Here is a 16,653-nt window from a genome sequence, read left to right on the forward strand (position 1 = left end):
TCAGTGACATGCAGCACCACAGAGCTACGGAGACCGAACGGCACATCCCTGGTGTAAATAACAGGAGCGTGGCTGCTCACAGTCTCCAAGCAAAAGAACCATAAAAAAACTACGTTGTCCACAAAAAGATCTGCTCCTTGTGTGTGAACGCAAACCGGAAGAAACAGAAACACACAGCACGTCAATGCCACTTGTTCCTTGTTCCAAGTTTTCGAGTTTCATGTAGTGTTTAGTCTTCCCAGTTTAGGTTTTGTTAGCTCTGTGTAGTCGCTCTTTGCTTTTGTTTATTCTTCAGTTCCACCATAATAAAGGTGTCTGCATTTGGGTCTTCATTTTCATCTCCACACGATCTGCCTTTGCAAATCGTGACAGTCATAAAAACTGAGTACTGAGCAGGAGCTGCGGAAACAAGCTGCCTGCTCCCTCAAGTCCGAGGACTTCATCCTCCATTGGAAAGGGGTGGAGCGCTCACTCCGGGTCATGGACAAGTTGCTGCCTAAAGTGGAGTTTAAATACCTCAGGGTCTTGTTCACGAGTGAGGGGAGGGGAGAGCAAGAGATAAAGAGTGACTCTTGATTTACCTGTCATTCTACGTCCCTACCCTCACCTATGGTCTAGGTAGTGCCCAAAAGAATGAGTTTACGGACACAAGCAGCAGAAATCAGCTTTCTCTGAAGGGTGGCTGGCCTCTTCTGTGGAAATAGGGTGGGCCGTTATTCCTCTGGATCGAAAGTGGCCAGTTGAGAAGGTTGGTTGCACCTGGGTGCCTCCTGGGAGGTGTTTCGAAATGAGGCCCCAGGGCAGATCCAGGATATGCTAGAGAGATGAAATCTCTCAGCTGGCCTGGGAACACTGCACTGACACATACAGCCAATCTGATCCTAACCACATATGAATTACTTTTATATTACATATAACATGCCAATGGGCCCAAACTCCAGATTTACACAGTCAAGGACTCTCTTGCCTAAAGGCAGTAGCATTAACTTAGCTATGAACTTAGCGATGATGTTAAACTGCAGCAGCTCAGCTGTAAAAATGGGAATAACTGATCTTACACCCAACACTGTACATCACACACACATTACAGCACATGTGTGTTTTCAGCATGTCAGAGGTAAACGGCTCACTATCAGAGCTCCAGGTAACAGGCTCTGAGACGAGCTCCTGTTACCTGCTCTTCTTCCTCTGCTCCTCTTTTTGGCCCTAAACACAGATGAAGTCACCTGGACACCAAAGGTCAGGAAGAACAAATGTAATGCTTCTCTTCTCCTTTTGTTTATATGCATAAAAAGGAAAAACTCTTAATAAAACGTAGATCAAAAACTGAAGAAAACTCTGATCCACATATGAACATTACCTGATGCTGCTGAAGTGAAGCAGAGCCCCGACAGCATGTCCGTGTCGTCGGGTGAACGATCCACGCTCTGCGTTTACGTCTTTGTGCAGAATCCGTGTAGCTGCTCTCATGTACTGTTTCAGCTGTTTGATGGTTGAAATAGTTGTGTGAGCTTTAAGCTGAGATTCTGGAGTTTCTGGAAAAAAGACATTTATATTTTAAAAAATTGATTCAGGATTTAATGAATCGGTACTGCATTATTCAAACTAAATTCGATTTGAATCGGGAAATCGATTTTTTAAACCCACCCCTAGTTTGGTCACACAGGAGGAGCCTCACTCACATGTCCACTTTCCCATCAGGACACAGAGTAACACTGAGGAGGAGTCACAGTGGGAGTCACTCAGTCTGAACCTGATCCTGTTTCTGAAATCTGGAAGAAGCGAGGAATGAAAGACACGTTTGGTGATCTCCACACCACGAGGTGGCGGTAAACCCCTCCGCTTCTGCCAACACCAAAGAAGAAGAAGGAGCCGGGGGAGAAGAGGAGGAAGGGGTCGCGGTGCGCGCTCAGTCGACGGAAGATGGCGGACACAGAAGGTGAGCACGAGGCGCGTTTCTTCCAAACTTTCAGCTTTTAGTTTGAATCAGAATCAAATTCACGTAAGAGACCCGACAGAACCAGAACCTCCGCGCCTGCGCACACCCGCTCGCTACGCACAGCCTCTCCGACTGCGCAGAAATGCGTTTAAAAAACGGAAAACACGTTTTCCAGAAAAAATAACGCCTTTTGATCGTAAATGTTCTGAGTTTGTTGGGTTTAAGGTTCGGATGATCTGGGGACCGGTTCGAGCTCAGGTACACGTGCCAGTATGTGTCTGCATTTGTGCAAGCGGCGTGTGTGCAGCACGTGTGCAAGCGCAAACTGAGTTTACCTGTTCAGGTGGGTCATGTGTTGATAGGTTCTGATCAGTGAGCTGGATCGGATCAATCCGCGCATTTTAATCGATCTGCAGGTTTGGTGGAGCTGCTGGGAGGTCTCGGTGCCGACGGAGCTGGGTTTGAATCAGTTTCAGTCAGTCTCAGCTGGGATCGATCACTGATTGATTATTACGATCGGGTCCAGTTCACTGCATCGATCTGCGGCCGCGTTAAACATCCTGATTATTAATCGCCTGATTACTGATAAGTTTAGCAATTAAAGGCCTGTTAGCTCGGTGTATTAGCCGCCTCGTGCTAACAACCACGTGTCGCAGGGAGGCCACGTGGTTGTGCAGCTGCGCACGAGGGAGAGAAGAATGAGCCGATTTAACCTGAGAAATAATTACAGTTCGTGTCGTCACCATTTTGGCACCAGATGATTTTCCCCACCTTTTGTGTGAGATCGTCTTAAAGCAGGTGAAAGACAGAAGGAAGTCTGCCTGCAGACTGAGCATGCTCATTCTCACCCTGACATCAGGTTTGTTGGTTTTTCAGCAACGTCAGTGAAGAAGAAGAAGAAAGTGAAGAAAGTCAGTGAAGAAGATCTTGGGGTGAGTCAGAAGGTCAGAGGTCGCCGTTTCAGCGCCTGGCACTGTGAAGTGTGAACAAACTTCTTGTTTTTGTTGTTCAGGAAGTCCAGCAGAGCGGGGACTTCTTCATCCGCCCAGAGTCCAAAGTCGCCTCATTGGACACGTCGCAATGGCCGCTGCTGCTAAAGGTAGGTCACCTGAGTCTGCCTGTTATTGTCACAATACTACTTCCTGTCAAGTCATGGTCGTGTGATGTGATGAACCTGTTTATCCATTCGCTGAGTGCTGCCTTCGAGTCGCAGTCGGTGCTTCTGCTCCCGTTCTGGGGGCGGAGCCTCTCGGTCGGGGTCCTGGCAGCGTCCCGGCGTTCTGCCGGACGACAGACGGAACCTCGCCAAGAGAACGGCGCAACTCGACCGCTGCCAAGACGACTTCCTGTTCTGATCATATGACACTGCAACCCATATCCAAGAGCCTGACAGTGTGCTGCTTCCCATTGTTGCTCTTCAAACAGGAAGTGACGTTCTGACGCCAACAACGTTGGGTTTTTTGTGTGTTTTTTATCTGCAGAACTTTGATAAGCTGAATATCCGGACGGCGCACTACACGCCGTTACCGAGCGGCAGCAACCCACTGAAGAGGAACATCCACGACTATGTCAGGTACCGCTCCGCCGACACACCTCACCGATACGCCATCCCAGTGCCCCTCTGATTCTGCTTGCTGTTTCCTGTCAGGTCAGGCTTCATTAACCTTGACAAACCAGCCAACCCATCATCCCACGAGGTCGTGGCGTGGATCCGACGGATCCTTCGGGTCGAGAAGACGGGTCACAGCGGCACACTCGACCCGAAGGTCACGGGCTGCCTGATCGTCTGCGTCGACCGAGCCACCCGGTTGGTCAAGTCCCAACAAAGTGCAGGTAATGATCACCGCTTCCTGTTCCTGTCGACTGTTGGAGGTGATCATTGTGATGCCACACGAGTTGATCTGACAGCTGATTGGTTCACGTGTGGCAGGTCACACCTTTGCAGCGATCAGTCGCTGTGACCAGTTTATGATCAGCTGACAGGAAGTGGTTCACCTCTGATGTAGTCCAGCTCGCTGTCTTTGCCCCTCGCCAAGGCGTGGGCCTAGTAAACTGCCGCCGCCTCACTGCTCTCTGTGTTTGTTGCAGGCAAAGAGTACGTGGGAATAGTTCGGCTGCACAACGCCATCGAGAGCGAGCACGTTCTGGCCCGGGTAAGACTTCCTGCCGCCAAGCGCTCGCTCATCGATCCGCTCGAGTATTGATTAGCGTGCTTATCGATCATTAGAAATCTCCTCTTTGATTAAAAACATCCTAATACAGTTTTCCTGAAGCTCTTATTGGCTGGCTGCCAGTCATGTGACCTCCACTGACTGGGATTATATCTGCAGGGGCTGGAGACGCTGACGGGCGCTCTGTTCCAGCGGCCGCCACTGATCGCTGCCGTCAAACGTCAGCTGAGAGTTCGAACGATTTACGAGAGCAAACTCATTGAGTACGACCCCGAGAGGAGGCTTGGTGAGCGAGACGATCATTTGGCGTTTAATTGCTTCACCTGTGTGGCGGCGCAGTGATGTCACAGGTCACGTCTTTCCTGCAGGTATATTCTGGGTGAGCTGTGAGGCGGGGACATACATTCGCACGCTGTGCGTCCACCTGGGTCTGATGCTCGGCGTTGGAGGCCAGATGCAGGAACTGAGGAGGGTCCGGTCAGGGGTCCTGGGAGAGAAGGTGAGCGTCACTTCCTGTGTGATGTCACTGTGGTTTCAAAGTGTTGAGTCCAGGCCCGCTGCTCAGTGCAGGTCTGTCAATTGAACTTTGACACAGAGACGGCGATGGAGAGGTGGCGGACATGGCGTGTCCAAACCCCGAACCCGAGTATCGCCGACATGACCTCGCTGCACTTAATGATGACATCACTCACCGGATCTCTGTTTCAGGACAATTTGGTGACGATGCACGACGTGCTGGACGCTCAGTGGCAGTTCGACCACAACAAAGACGAGTCGTACCTGCGCCGAGTCATCTTCCCGCTCGAGAAGCTGCTTGTGTCACACAAACGCCTCGTGATGAAGGACAGCGCCGTGAGTCTTCCTTGCCATCCTCCCAGTTTAGAAAAAAGCTGTGAATGTTAAAGTGGAGGTCACCTGTTTGGTAAAAGTCCAGGCAGACGCTCGCCGTATTTCACCTGTTTGTCAGTGAGATTAAAAGTCATTGATGAGCTGCTGAATTTTACCTGCACAGGTGACACTGAAAACATCTGTCTGCAGGTGAACGCCATCTGTTACGGAGCCAAGATCATGCTGCCAGGTGTGCTCAGGTATGAAGACGGCATCGAGGTGAACCAGGATATCGTTGTCATAACAACAAAGGGCGAGGCCATCTGCACAGGTGAGTTAGGTGGTGTGATGCCGTCACGTCCTGGTCGGGTGAAGCCACGTGATGAGTTGAGTAGCTGCAGCAGCTTTCGGGCCGTGATGACTTGCTATCTATCACCCATAACTGATGGCTTCGCCTCTGCTCGATCGAGGTTATCGATTAGCGATGGGATCATTGACCAGTTTGTTTTTGTGCAGCGGTGGCGCTGATGACCACAGCGGTGATCTCCACATGTGACCATGGCGTGGTGGCAAAAATCAAGAGGGTGATCATGGAGAGGGACACGTATCCCCGCAAATGGGGCCTGGGACCAAAGGTGCGCCTGACAACACTGATCAGCTGTGAGCGAATAACCTGATCGAGTGTTTAACGAGTTTTTGTTAATCAGGCGAGTCAGAAGAAGATGATGATTCAGAAGGGACTGCTCGACAAACACGGCAAGCCCAACGGCAGCACGCCGGCCGACTGGAAGGACCAGTACGTCGACTACAGGTACGTGCAGGGGCGGGGTTCAAGTGGAGGACAGGTGCACGTTTCTTATTCAGACACAGTAAGAACACCTGAAGATGATTCTGTAGTGTGAGGAGAAGTCGGGCAAGTGAAGCAGACAGTTATCCCTCGCCGAGCTGGCGTGCTCTCCGAGGGAGTCGGTCTGCGACAGCAATGCTCAGGTCTGAGCTTCTTCACTCAGCTTCCCGCTGATCTGCAGCTCGCCTGAGAACAGTCATGTGATGATTGGGTGGACAGTCGACCCTTGTCCACCCCAGCTGTCACTCTTCTCTGAGTTCAGCGGGAAGTGTTCAAGGTTTTGGTTTGTTTGTTTTTAAGCAGTGTCTCCCAGGCGACCGGGGAGTCGGGCGATGCTTCAACAAAGGTAAACTCGAACAGTAATCAGTCGAATCAGGTGTAGTCTGAGCTGATGCTGACCTTTGAGCTCTGATCTGCAGAGGAAGCGGGAGGTGACGGAGAGTGAGGGTGAAACGCCACCCAGCACACCGTCTGCAGAGGAGGCGAAGAAAGAGAAGAAAAAGAAGAAAAAGGAGAAGAGGCTGAAGCTGGAGGAGGCGGAGGCAGAGGACACGGGGCCAGAAGCACAGGTGAGTGCGTCTGTGACATAACTGCAGTAGGAAGAAACTCTTAAACGACTGAACAGAAGCTTGTCTGCATTTTTCAACAGTGTGCGTGTGACTCGTGTTTTCATCATGGCTTCTTCCTGCAGGTTGTGGAGAGCGCGAAGAAAAAGAAGAAGAAGAAGAAACAAAAGGAAGGTGACACAGAGTAAGGGAATCTCAGGTGAACGGGTGGCGAGACCCGGCCCACGTCACACCTGAGTGCAGATGGTTGTGGGAGTTCGGCATGCAAGCAGAACATAACGTTATTTTGTAAAAATATTTTTTTAACTGTAAATACCTGTTTGTACTTTTAAGATTAAATGTTTTTTTGTTCTGAAACTCTTGAGCTTTTTTTTTTTTTTTTTTTTTTTTGCTTTTTTTGCTTTTTTTGTTGAAAATTTGACCTGGGAATGGAAATAAAAGCTTTATCATATACTTGTAATTATGTGACTTCAGGACACAGTTGAGAAAATTGTAGCTGGTCTGGTTGTAATCTCATTACATTTCCTCCTGAAATGCAACATAGATTGTAGAGGAGGGGGTGTGGCAGCAGCTTTCCACTTCAGCTTATTAATTAACCAAAGACAATGTTTGGATTCATTTGGAAGCCTGACTGAGCTTTTTCCACCTGAGCTCAGAAACCAGTCCTGTTATCATCCAACTGGCCCTTACTCAGAGTTTATAATTCCTCAGACCTTTTTAATCTGATTTAGTGTTAGTCTCAAATAAAATAATTACAGTGCCTGACGGTCAGTGCTCTGTTAAGCTGAGCAGTCCTTTAACATGAACTAATAATGACTTCACGACTTTCTTCAAAAATAAAATTTTATATTTGAAGAGTTTCAGTCAGGTTTCAGAGCTCATCACAGCACAGAAACAGCTTTAGTGAAGGTTACAAATGATCTTCTTATGGCCTCTGACAGTGGACTCATCTCTGTGCTTGTCCTAGACCTCAGTGCAGCGTTCCATACTGTCTACTAGGGGTGGGTTTTGTTTATCGACTTATCGATTAAAATTGATTCTAGCTTGGATAACGTGATATCGATTCATTAAAATCCTGAATTGATTTTTAAATATAAATTTATTTTGCCTGAAACGCCAGACTCTCAGGTTAAACCTCACAAAATTTCTACAACCACCAAACAGTAAATGAGAGCAGGAACACGGATTCTGCACAGAGACGTAAACACAAAGCGCCGACGGATCAGAATCAGCGAGCTGTCGCCTTTCTCACCGACGGCACGGACACGGTCGGGGCTGAAAGCCGACAGCTCGCTGATTCTGATGTTTCGGCGGCTCCGCGCTTTGTGTTTACGTCCTTGTTGCTCTGATTCAGAAGCTGCAGGTTTTTATGTCTCCAAACAATATTGACTGAACCTGCAGCAAAAGAAGATCCAAACTTCATGACGTAAACATCGTCATGAATTCCCTCTTAGTTTTACTGTTTTGCTTCCACCACGATAAAATCTTCATGCACAGCTCTCTCTCTCTCTCTCTCTGTACTTCAAGAACAGTTTCCCGTCTAAAAATCTGTTTTCTGCATTATTCGCTTGTTTGTTACGCACAAGTTGTTTACAGCGCTGTCGGCTGCTGTTTTTGTCCTTTTACTTACTTCCAAAAAGAAAGCCTCATTTCTGCTGTTTGATACTGAACAAATTTAAACTTTTTAAAATTATGCAAAATTGCAAAATGCTGTGTCTCTAATCAAACCTCTGTAACTTTGCTCTGCTTCACTTCAGCAGCATCAGGTCATGTTCATATATTGATTAATGGTTTTCTTTTGTTTTTGATCGACTGCAGAATATTTTTATAAAATCCCAGGCCAGGAAAATCTCCTTCATGTTTTTCTGTGTTTTATCCTCAGTTACTTTGACCCAAAGGCATCTGCTGTGATGCTCACACTTCTGATAAAGTCTCACAGTGTCAGCTTTCTTTTTATAGATATAAAAATATGGAAATGTACTGATGCATGATCTGAATTATAATATTTCTGTCTGAGGCAAAATTTCCCCGAATTGAATTGAATCGAATCGTGGATTGAATCGATTCTAGAAATCACTGACGATACCCAGCCCTACTGTCAGAGGCCATAATATCCTATTAGAGCGATTAGAACATGCTGTAGGTATTACAGGTACTGCACTGCAGTGGTTTGTATCATATCTATCTAATAGACTCCAATTTGTACATGTAAATGGAGAGTCCACTTCACACACTGAGGTTAATTATGGAGTTCCACAGGGTTCAGTGCTAGGACCAATTCTGTTTACATTATACATGCTTCCCTTAGGCAGCATCATTAGAAGACATAGCATACATTTTCACTGCTATGCAGATGACACCCAGCTCTATCTGTCCATGAAGCCAGATAACACACACCAATGAGTTAAACTGCAGGAATGTCTTAAAGACATAAAGACCTGGATGGCCGCTAACTTTCTGCTTCTTAATTCAGATCAAACTGAGGTTATTGTACTCGGCCCTGAAAATCTTAGAAATATGGTATCTAACCAGATTCTTACTCTGGATGGCATTACCTTGGCCTCCAGTAACACTGTGAGGAACCTTGGAGTCATTTTGGACCAGGACATGTCCTTCAACGCACATATTAAACAAATATGTAAGACTGCTTTCTTCCATTTGTGCAACATCTCTAAAGTTAGAAATATCCTGTCTCAGAGTGACGCTGAAAAACTAGTTCATGCATTTATTACTTCCAGGCTGGACTACTGTAATTCATTATTATCAGGAAGTCCTAAAAACTCCCTGAAAAGCCTTCAGTTAATCCAAAATGCTACAGCAAGAGTCCTGACAGGGACTAGAAAGAGAGAGCAGATTTCTCCTGTATTGGCTTCCCTTCATTGGCTTCCTGTTAAATCCAGAATTCAAAATCCTGCTCCTCACATACAAGGTCTTAAATAATCAGGCCCCATCTTATCTTAATGACCTTGTAGTACCATATCACCCTATTAGAGCACTTCGCTCTCGCTCTGCAGGCTTACTTGTTGTTCCTAGAGTATTTAAAAGTAGAATGGGAGGCAGAGCCTTCAGTTTTCAGGCCCCTCTTCTGTGGAACCAGCTTCCAGTTTGGATTCGGGAGACAGACACTATCTCTACTTTTAAGATTAGGCTTCAAACTTTCCTTTTTGCTAAAGCATATAGTTAGGGCTGGACCAGGTGACCCTGAATCCTCCCTTAGTTATGCTGGAGTTGCCACAGTGAATCGTGGTATCTTGGTTCAACTGACGATGTCATTCGGCGATGAAGTCGAAGTGAGCATGCTCAGAATGCACTGAACTCTGATCAGCCTTTGTAGAGTTGGAAGCTGCTTTACAGAGTCACCTACTTTGTAGTTGAACAAAGAATCGACCCTAACTCTCCGGTTAGGTTAATAGACAGAAGATCAATCAGTCTGATTAGTAAATCTGTAAGTAGTTAATTATTGGTTTGTTAAATGTTTTTTTTAATGTTTTTCAGTCTTGTTTTTTTTTTTGTTTGTTTAAAATATTTGTTTGTTTTTTGAAGCAGAAAAAAAATCCAGACAAAAAAAATCAATACAGGAAGAAGTTTTATTTTGACATTTACAGAAAACACATGTCATTATTCAAAAGATTCAAATATGACATGTGACCTCAGAAAAAGGTTAAAGTTCAAACCGTGAAATAAATCAAATTAAAAAACAAACAAACAACTTTTTATTTATCAACCGATTCAAAGTCCCGAAACACATTCAGTGTCTGAAATCAAAGGTTCAATAAAGTGATTGATTACCAAAGCGTTACCCAGAATGCAGCAGTGATAACGGCAGCTGCGGCCGGACCCTCGCCATATCATTGAGCGTAACCATGACTACACAGAAGCTTTGAACCTCCCCCTCTGATGATGATGTTGATGATGGTGATGATGTCGATGATCTCGTCCTTTCTTTCGTATCGTACCTGTGAGGGAGACGCAGGTGAAAGAATGAATGAATGGTTCTGTTGGGCCCAGGTGGCTGATCCTGAAAGCTGATTGGATAGTAAGCTGAAGGTGATGCGATGGCTCACGTTTTGTTTTACATCTTGATCGTGGTGGGCAGACTCTCACTGACTGGTCAGACACAGTGGCAGCTGAGCAGGTCTCCATGTGAGCTGGTGATGACTCTCACTCTGTGATTGGTCAGTCTCTGCAGGTCAGAGGTCAGCCGCAGCAAACGAGGACTCGGCTCAAAGATGACCCGGCTTGGGTCGCTCGGGTCAGGTCTGTAGTACGAGTCCAGAACCTCCAGAGTGTCGAGGCGCCGCAGTCGCTGCAGCTGCAGGAAGTCATCGTCGGACACGTGCTGGTGCCTGAAACAGCGAGGGCAGGTTACCATGGAAATCATCATGACACTTACAACAGAGACACCGCGTGTGACGTGTCGGGCTCACCTTATCCGCAGCGTTTTCAGATGAGGGAACAGCTGTGGGAGGAGTCTGATGAGGTCGGATGACGAGCTCCAGGGCTCCAGGTGAAGATGCTCAAGCTGCGGTGCCCGGGCGGAGACCACCCGCAGGTCGTTGGGCTGCAGGTCCACACACAGCGTCAGGCTGAGCAGCGAGGTGGGCAGGAAGTCAGCGTACGATGCCAGGGGGTGGCCTCCTATTGAACATGCAGACATAAGAGAGATGCTCAGATAGACAAATACGAAGGGGGGAAACAGACACTCACCGTGGATGCTGAGGTTGGTTAGGTGTGGCAGTGACGTCAGCCACGTCTGCAGGTGACAGGTGGGTCCAGGTACAGAGTACAGGTGGAACACTGACAGGCTACGGAGGCGGGACAAAGGCTGCAGCGTTTCCTGTGTCACCACGGCGTCATAATTCAGCAGCTGCAAGTCCAGCAGCTGCAGTGCGGCGTCACCTGCAGGACGATAAAACACACCTGAGCCATGTGACGTCTGATCTCACCTGTCTCTGTTCCATCTCAGAGGTGAGGCAGGTTCAGCAGGAAGGCAGAACACACCAGTGCCTAACCATCAAGATCAATAATCTAACTATTAAATATCTCAGCGAGCGACTGATCCAGGTGTGCCTACCTGTGTGGTGGGCGGGGCTGAAGAAGTCATGTGGAAGCGTCCTGTAGGTGATCATGGTCCAGGACAGGTGTGTGAGCTCGCTCAGGTGAGCGAGGACACCGCTGAGGGATGGGACCCTTAGGCTGCCGTCGTGGTGCAGCAGTAGCGAGGTCAGACACGTCAACTGACCAACGGCGGCCAACAGGTGAGAGGCAGAACAGGTGAGCTGCACGTTACAGAGGCTGAGCTGCGTCAGCTGCTGACTCAGAGGAAACAGGAAGTCCAGGTTCCTCAGCGGTATGGAACAGGAAGTGACGGACAGTCGCTGAAGCTGGCGGAATAGTCTGAGATCATCCACGCTCCCTTCTCTCCAGTCGTCCAGTCGCAGGCCGCAGAGCGCCGGTAGCCAGGCGTGCAGCTGCTTCAGGTGCTTCCTCTTACCTGAGCGCAGCAGCACGTTGCCCACGTGCCTCTGAGCCAGGCTACGCCAGAACGAGCGGTTGTAGCGCGAGAGGTTCTGCAGCACCACGCTGAAGCCCCTCCACAGGGGGCGGGACTTATCCAGCAGGTGTCTGAAGTATGAGCAGGTGCAGCGCATGCTCAGTTTGTCCCTCCAGGACAGAAAGCTGAACACCTTCAGCCACAACTCGGCCGGAAGCTGCAGCGCCATCTCTCACCTCCGATTATCGATCACGGAGCTACCTGAGCAGCGGCCCTGACGTCATCACAGCCGCAACACCGCCTTTCTGATTAGCTGATATCGATCCTTGATCGTGTCTATGGTCAGCTCCGACAGTTCTTCTCACTCTGACTGCGCCTGCGTGATATTATTGATTATCGCCAGCTTTTAAAAGATCTCCACAGAAAAAGAGAGTCAGTAAAAGTACGGCAGTCCCAGTGTTAGCGCAGGCGCAGTGACACTTACTTACAACATCCGGTCCCAGTGCTGACGTCACGGCCAGTAAGTTTCAGACGTTATTGCGCATGTCAGAGAATTGAAAAGGCTGCATCGTCAGTCACGTGTAAGAGCAGAAAATCAGTTTAAAGTCAGAACAGAGCTTCTCGCGCACAGGTGAGTTTACCTGAGGAGTGCCGAGACCGGAAACCAGACACCCGCGGTCAAAGAAGACGACTGGAAGAAAAACCACCGAAGAAGAAGCTGAGCGGGTGGAGCTGATCGATCAGATGGAAGGTGGGTGACTGATAATCGATCCACACGTGACTAACCAGCTGATCGATGGCACGCGCAGCAAAAGGTATCAGCTGACTGGCGGAAGCCTTTCCGTTATTAATCAGCGGTCACGCGCTCAGGGTCAGAGCTTAGAGACCAGAACGACAACAAAGAGTGACGTCATATGTATACACTTGAGGTCCATGTAGGATTTCGCCTTTGCCTGGAGTCATGTGGACCATAAAGGTGGGCAGCTTGATATCGATTATTGACCAGCAGGAATCATTATCGCTTCAGACCGGCAGCGTTACCATGGTGAAATACCCCCTGACCCGGCTAAAGCCAGGTAAACCCTGAGTTACCTGGATAAGGTGACCTCTGCTGCAGAGCTCGAGTGGATGAGGTCAGGATCAGTGTAGCCAGACAAGGCAAGAAATCCTGGATATGTTGAACCTGCTTCATGGTGGGTTACGGTTAGTTACGGTTGACCTTTGACAGCTGAATGATGATGTAATGAGGTGACTTCCTGAAGGCTGCACAGGTTAAAGTAGCATCATGTCTTTGATTGGTCAGTGACGAGCAGCCGCTCATATTTGTTTGTTTTTATTTTGCTTTACTTCATTTTATTAAAATTTTTGACATTTGTATGTTTTTTAAATGACTTTTTTGACAAAAATGTTGTTACGTTCTGAGCTGTGAGGTCACAGGAAGTGACAGAGGCCGCTGTGCGGCGGCGAGCTGCACGTTGAGAACCGTGGTTTACGCAGGTTTTATGGATTGTCTTGTCGTGTCGCCTGCACGCTCCGTCACTAAAACCATCAACAACAAAATGACGTGACTCTGTTCTCAGGTGACATCTCAGTGACGTCAGCAAACAGGAAGTCTGCTGCGATCACAGGAAGTGCGAGAAAGATCAAAGACAACGCTGCCGACTGGCACAACATGATGCTGCGGTGGGACAGGTTGAATGAGGACGGCTTCATGGCGGCGGCGAGCATCGTCAACATGAGGCGGTCAGTTTACTGATGATCTCAGGAATGCCAGGTGTTGCACGATCATGTGATTGATCGATCTGAAATCTGTTTTCAGTGCTCAGAGCGATCAGCTGCTGCTCAACAACTCTTCATCGCCTCCACCCTCTTCCTCACCACAGCACGTGGGCGGAGCCTCTGAGCTGCAGGACAAATGTCTCAAGCTGCAGGAAATCGTTGACCACATGGTGAAGCTTCAAAAAACTTTATATACACTTAGGTTCAGAGACAAAAACAAAACACTGGTTCAGAATCCAATCGATAATCAATAATCACACACACACACACACAGCAGCTCCATCAGTGATCAATAATGTGAGTGCAGAGAGTAAAAGCTCACACAGACCTTTCAAAAGAAAGTGAGAAAACAGCTTTTATTGACCACTGAACAAAAGCTGATCAGTACTGATCTTGACTGAGCATGTGACACAGATTAAGGCTCCTCCTCCTTGGGCTGATGCGCACAACTGCTTTATGAAGTTAAACTGAATCTCAGTTTGTTGATTTTAAAGTGATGCCATCATCAGGTTCACCTTTTCCCATCTTTCTCTGAGTGAGCTGGATCAGTCAAACCTGAACTCCCAGACAGAGCTAATCAAGCAAGATAATAATCAATAACAGGAATCAGGAAGGAGGTTATCAGTGTTCTGCTGGAGCCTCTGAGCACACTCATATGACAAGCATTTTACACGCGTCATGTGACCGATGAAGGAGCTCTGCTCTGATAGGCTGAATAGGTTTGATTCTGTTCATGAGGACGCGTTTTCAGTGGGAGAAACATTTCGTCACTCTTCCAAGTGACAGAATCAACTTTTTGGGATTCGCTTACCTGGCTCATCGAGCATGCGTCAAGACCTCTTTAACACTGTGTGACATCATTTCTTGTTTCCTGTCAGGCTGCTGTGGTGACGAAGATGGCTCGTCTGATGACATCACAGCGTGGAGTAGAGGATCTGGAGGCGTTTCAGTTTGGAGCCGAAGGAAGAAAAACTCCTCTGTTTCACAGCTGGAGCACCAGAGAGTTCGGTGAGCAGCGTGGCTGATGGAAACCGTGTAGCAGCTTGGACTCTGGTCAGATGAAGCTTAATTTTACATCTCACTTTAAATCCAATGATTCAGCCACACTTTACTGATGGAGCTGTGAGATTAGTTGCCCATAGCAACAGCCTCCAGGCAGATCCGCCCTCTACTCAGATTTTATTCAATTGTTTCTGCTGCAGTTTCTGCCCGTTCCATCAGTAACACTAACAAATTCCATTAATTCTGCCATTATAGGATAAAAATGCTTGAGGACTTAAATTGTGTCAACAATTATAATCTGATCTCATATCAACTTCACGATCAACGGTGGCTGCCTGACAGTCATTGTTTGAGTAAAACACCAAAGTTTCCAACGATAAAAGACAAACGTGGCTCAGCTTTCACTCAGCTGCCCACACGCTGAGCAGAGAGGGTTGAAGTCAGAGATGCAGAAGCTGTAAACGATCCAAATAGAGCCACACGGGATGAGCTGGAACCGGATCCGGTCTGAATCTGTGATCCGAATCCATTTTGGATCCGTCCTGCCGTGGAAGTGGACTCTGTTCCGGAGCTCAGACTTGGAACCTTTAAAATGTGGTTAGATGACATTCAGGGACTGAAATGTAATCGGATTACAATCAGACTGTCTGCAGCAGCTTTGAAACGTCACAGTCTCAGTTTAAGAGTCTAAAAGTCATCTGAGCTCATCTTCACTCAGATATTCTCCAGCGGTGACTATGATAAATGATCGATCGGTGATTAGAGTAACACAGTAAACGTTTGCAATGCAGGAAACTGACAGCGTCACTGTCCACAGAGTCACGGAGATGAAGAGTACAGATGATGATAGATCTGTGATGTCATCACTGTCTCTGTCCTGATACATTGATTACTGATTGACTGTCAGAGCTTCGTGTTAAACACAAAAATAACAAACTAACATAAATGTGAGACTTCAGCGTTTGTAAAGACTTCTGCAGATTGTCTCCTCTGAGCTCCAACTTCATGAATCTGAGGTCAGTCAGCTGATTCAGGTGCAGCAGGAGGGGAGGAGTCAGGCAAAAAACACCTGCCAGCATACGGTTAGGTTCAGTGTTACCATGGTTACTGTCTCATAGTTGACGTTAACTCTCTTTCTCCCTCATCTCGAGGTTAAAAGACTCAGTTGTAACTGAACCTGCTTCCTGTAACGTGCCCGAGTGAGGCAGCGCACTCACCTGTCCTGTCGTGGAGCTGCATGCTGTGATCTCTTTGTTTAATTTGTGTTTCAGGTGAAATCTCTCAGGTGCTGCTCGACTCGTTCCGTCGGGAGCTCCTCTTGAAGCAAACAATCCTGCAGGAAGTGGCTCACACAGTGACCTCTGACCTCTGCATGGTCTTTCTGTCTTGCTGGCTCCATCAGCCGTTCATTCCCACGCAGAGCAGACTCAGGCTGGAGGCGTTGCTGCTGGAGACTGGGCACCGCCCACTGTGAGACCATCAGCCGCAACAGAGGAACGCCAGACTGATCAGTGACTCTATTGATCATCCATTAAACCTGATGCAGGTGTGAGCCTACCTCGATGAAGGAGACTCACTCAGCCCCTTTTTTGTTTGAGATCACAGGCAATAAACTGATCAATATGTGACCTGTCATCAGCACGGCGGAGCTCACCTGTCGCCTCACCTGTACTTGTGTGGCTTAATTCTGATGACATCATTAATATTAAACATCTCCACAAAGAACTTACCCGCTCAAGGGTTTGGTTGCCGTGGCAATGTTATGTTTGAAGCGTTTTTGTTTTTTCTTGTTACATCACAAATTGATGGCAAGTTTGTTCAAACCGGAAGCGACACACCTGGTCAGACTCTGCATGAGCCACCTGTAGTGATGGCGTCTGGGTGCTGAAGCCCTCAGCCCGCCCTTTATGGATGTGATGTGTTTATGTGCCTGAAATAAAGACGGAGGTCTTTGTACACATGAAAAGTGTACAATAAAGTTGTTTTAAATCTGCTGTGTGTGTTTTAAATTTTCAGTGGAAGCAAAA

At 47.7% G+C, this 16,653-nt stretch overlaps 3 protein-coding genes and 1 non-coding gene across 9 annotated transcripts; 3 read left to right on the forward strand and 1 right to left on the reverse strand.

Moving 5' to 3' along the window:
- The first annotated feature begins 1,869 nt into the window (after positions 1–1,869).
- Positions 1,870–6,708, forward strand: dkc1 (dyskeratosis congenita 1, dyskerin). 2 transcript variants are annotated; one of them, XM_063499621.1, is made up of 15 exons: positions 1,870–1,939; positions 2,816–2,871; positions 2,952–3,038; positions 3,421–3,512; positions 3,588–3,772; positions 4,028–4,092; positions 4,270–4,396; positions 4,479–4,609; positions 4,819–4,962; positions 5,149–5,269; positions 5,455–5,573; positions 5,646–5,749; positions 6,086–6,131; positions 6,205–6,354; positions 6,477–6,708. In XM_063499621.1, the coding sequence occupies exons 1-15, from the start codon at positions 1,924–1,926 to the stop codon at positions 6,537–6,539; spliced, it is 1,506 nt and encodes a 501-aa protein (XP_063355691.1). In that variant the 5' UTR covers positions 1,870–1,923; the 3' UTR covers positions 6,540–6,708. The 2 variants fall into 2 exon arrangements, with proteins under 2 accessions (XP_063355691.1, XP_063355692.1); XM_063499622.1 differs by having other exon boundaries at positions 6,089–6,131.
- LOC134646459 (small nucleolar RNA SNORD83) lies at positions 5,313–5,389 on the forward strand. The gene has a single exon (XR_010096701.1). It is a non-coding gene; the product is annotated as a small nucleolar RNA SNORD83 (small nucleolar RNA).
- Positions 6,709–9,956: 3,248 nt separating the features above from the next.
- On the reverse strand, positions 9,957–12,326 carry LOC134644831 (uncharacterized). Of its 2 annotated transcripts, XM_063497939.1 has the most exons (5): positions 11,426–12,324; positions 11,059–11,250; positions 10,779–10,989; positions 10,416–10,697; positions 9,957–10,307 (listed from the first exon to the last, which is right to left on the reverse strand). In XM_063497939.1, exons 1-4 carry the CDS (start codon positions 12,072–12,074, stop codon positions 10,463–10,465), a joined length of 1,287 nt encoding a protein of 428 aa, XP_063354009.1. In that variant the 5' UTR covers positions 12,075–12,324; the 3' UTR covers positions 9,957–10,307; positions 10,416–10,462. The 2 variants fall into 2 exon arrangements, with proteins under 2 accessions (XP_063354009.1, XP_063354007.1); XM_063497937.1 differs by having other exon boundaries at positions 10,779–11,250; positions 11,426–12,326.
- A 55-nt stretch (positions 12,327–12,381) lies between these two features.
- On the forward strand, positions 12,382–16,620 carry cinp (cyclin dependent kinase 2 interacting protein). 4 transcript variants are annotated; one of them, XM_063497941.1, is made up of 5 exons: positions 12,382–12,660; positions 13,426–13,588; positions 13,665–13,794; positions 14,503–14,632; positions 15,898–16,620. In XM_063497941.1, the coding sequence occupies exons 1-5, from the start codon at positions 12,642–12,644 to the stop codon at positions 16,098–16,100; spliced, it is 645 nt and encodes a 214-aa protein (XP_063354011.1). In that variant the 5' UTR covers positions 12,382–12,641; the 3' UTR covers positions 16,101–16,620. The 4 variants fall into 4 exon arrangements, with proteins under 4 accessions (XP_063354011.1, XP_063354012.1, XP_063354013.1 ...); XM_063497942.1 differs by having other exon boundaries at positions 12,385–12,596; XM_063497943.1 differs by lacking the exon at positions 12,382–12,660 and adding an exon at positions 12,703–12,821.
- The last annotated feature ends 33 nt before the right edge of the window (positions 16,621–16,653 follow it).

This window comes from Pelmatolapia mariae, linkage group LG16_19 (assembly GCF_036321145.2).
Source record: "Pelmatolapia mariae isolate MD_Pm_ZW linkage group LG16_19, Pm_UMD_F_2, whole genome shotgun sequence".
NCBI classification, from domain to species: Eukaryota; Metazoa; Chordata; class Actinopteri; order Cichliformes; family Cichlidae; genus Pelmatolapia; species Pelmatolapia mariae.

Excerpts from the sequence above, each read along its gene's own strand:
- cinp (XM_063497940.1), top strand. The coding sequence starts at position 12,888 with ATGGTGAAATACCCCCTGACCCGGCTAAAGCCAG. Across the intron at positions 13,795-14,502 it reads AGGAAATCGTTGACCACATG|GCTGCTGTGGTGACGAAGAT; the intron begins GTGAAGCTTCAA and ends GTTTCCTGTCAG. Across the intron at positions 14,633-15,897 it reads CTGGAGCACCAGAGAGTTCG|GTGAAATCTCTCAGGTGCTG; the intron begins GTGAGCAGCGTG and ends TTTGTGTTTCAG.
- dkc1 (XM_063499621.1), top strand. Across the intron at positions 2,872-2,951 it reads TCAGTGAAGAAGATCTTGGG|GAAGTCCAGCAGAGCGGGGA; the intron begins GTGAGTCAGAAG and ends TTTGTTGTTCAG. Across the intron at positions 6,132-6,204 it reads CGGGCGATGCTTCAACAAAG|AGGAAGCGGGAGGTGACGGA; the intron begins GTAAACTCGAAC and ends TCTGATCTGCAG.
- LOC134644831 (XM_063497937.1), bottom strand. The coding sequence starts at position 12,074 with ATGGCGCTGCAGCTTCCGGCCGAGTTGTGGCTGAAGGTGTTCAGCTTT. Across the intron at positions 11,251-11,425 it reads CAGCCCCGCCCACCACACAG|GTGACGCCGCACTGCAGCTG; the intron begins GTAGGCACACCT and ends ATCGTCCTGCAG. Across the intron at positions 10,698-10,778 it reads CTGAAAACGCTGCGGATAAG|GCACCAGCACGTGTCCGACG; the intron begins GTGAGCCCGACA and ends TCGCTGTTTCAG.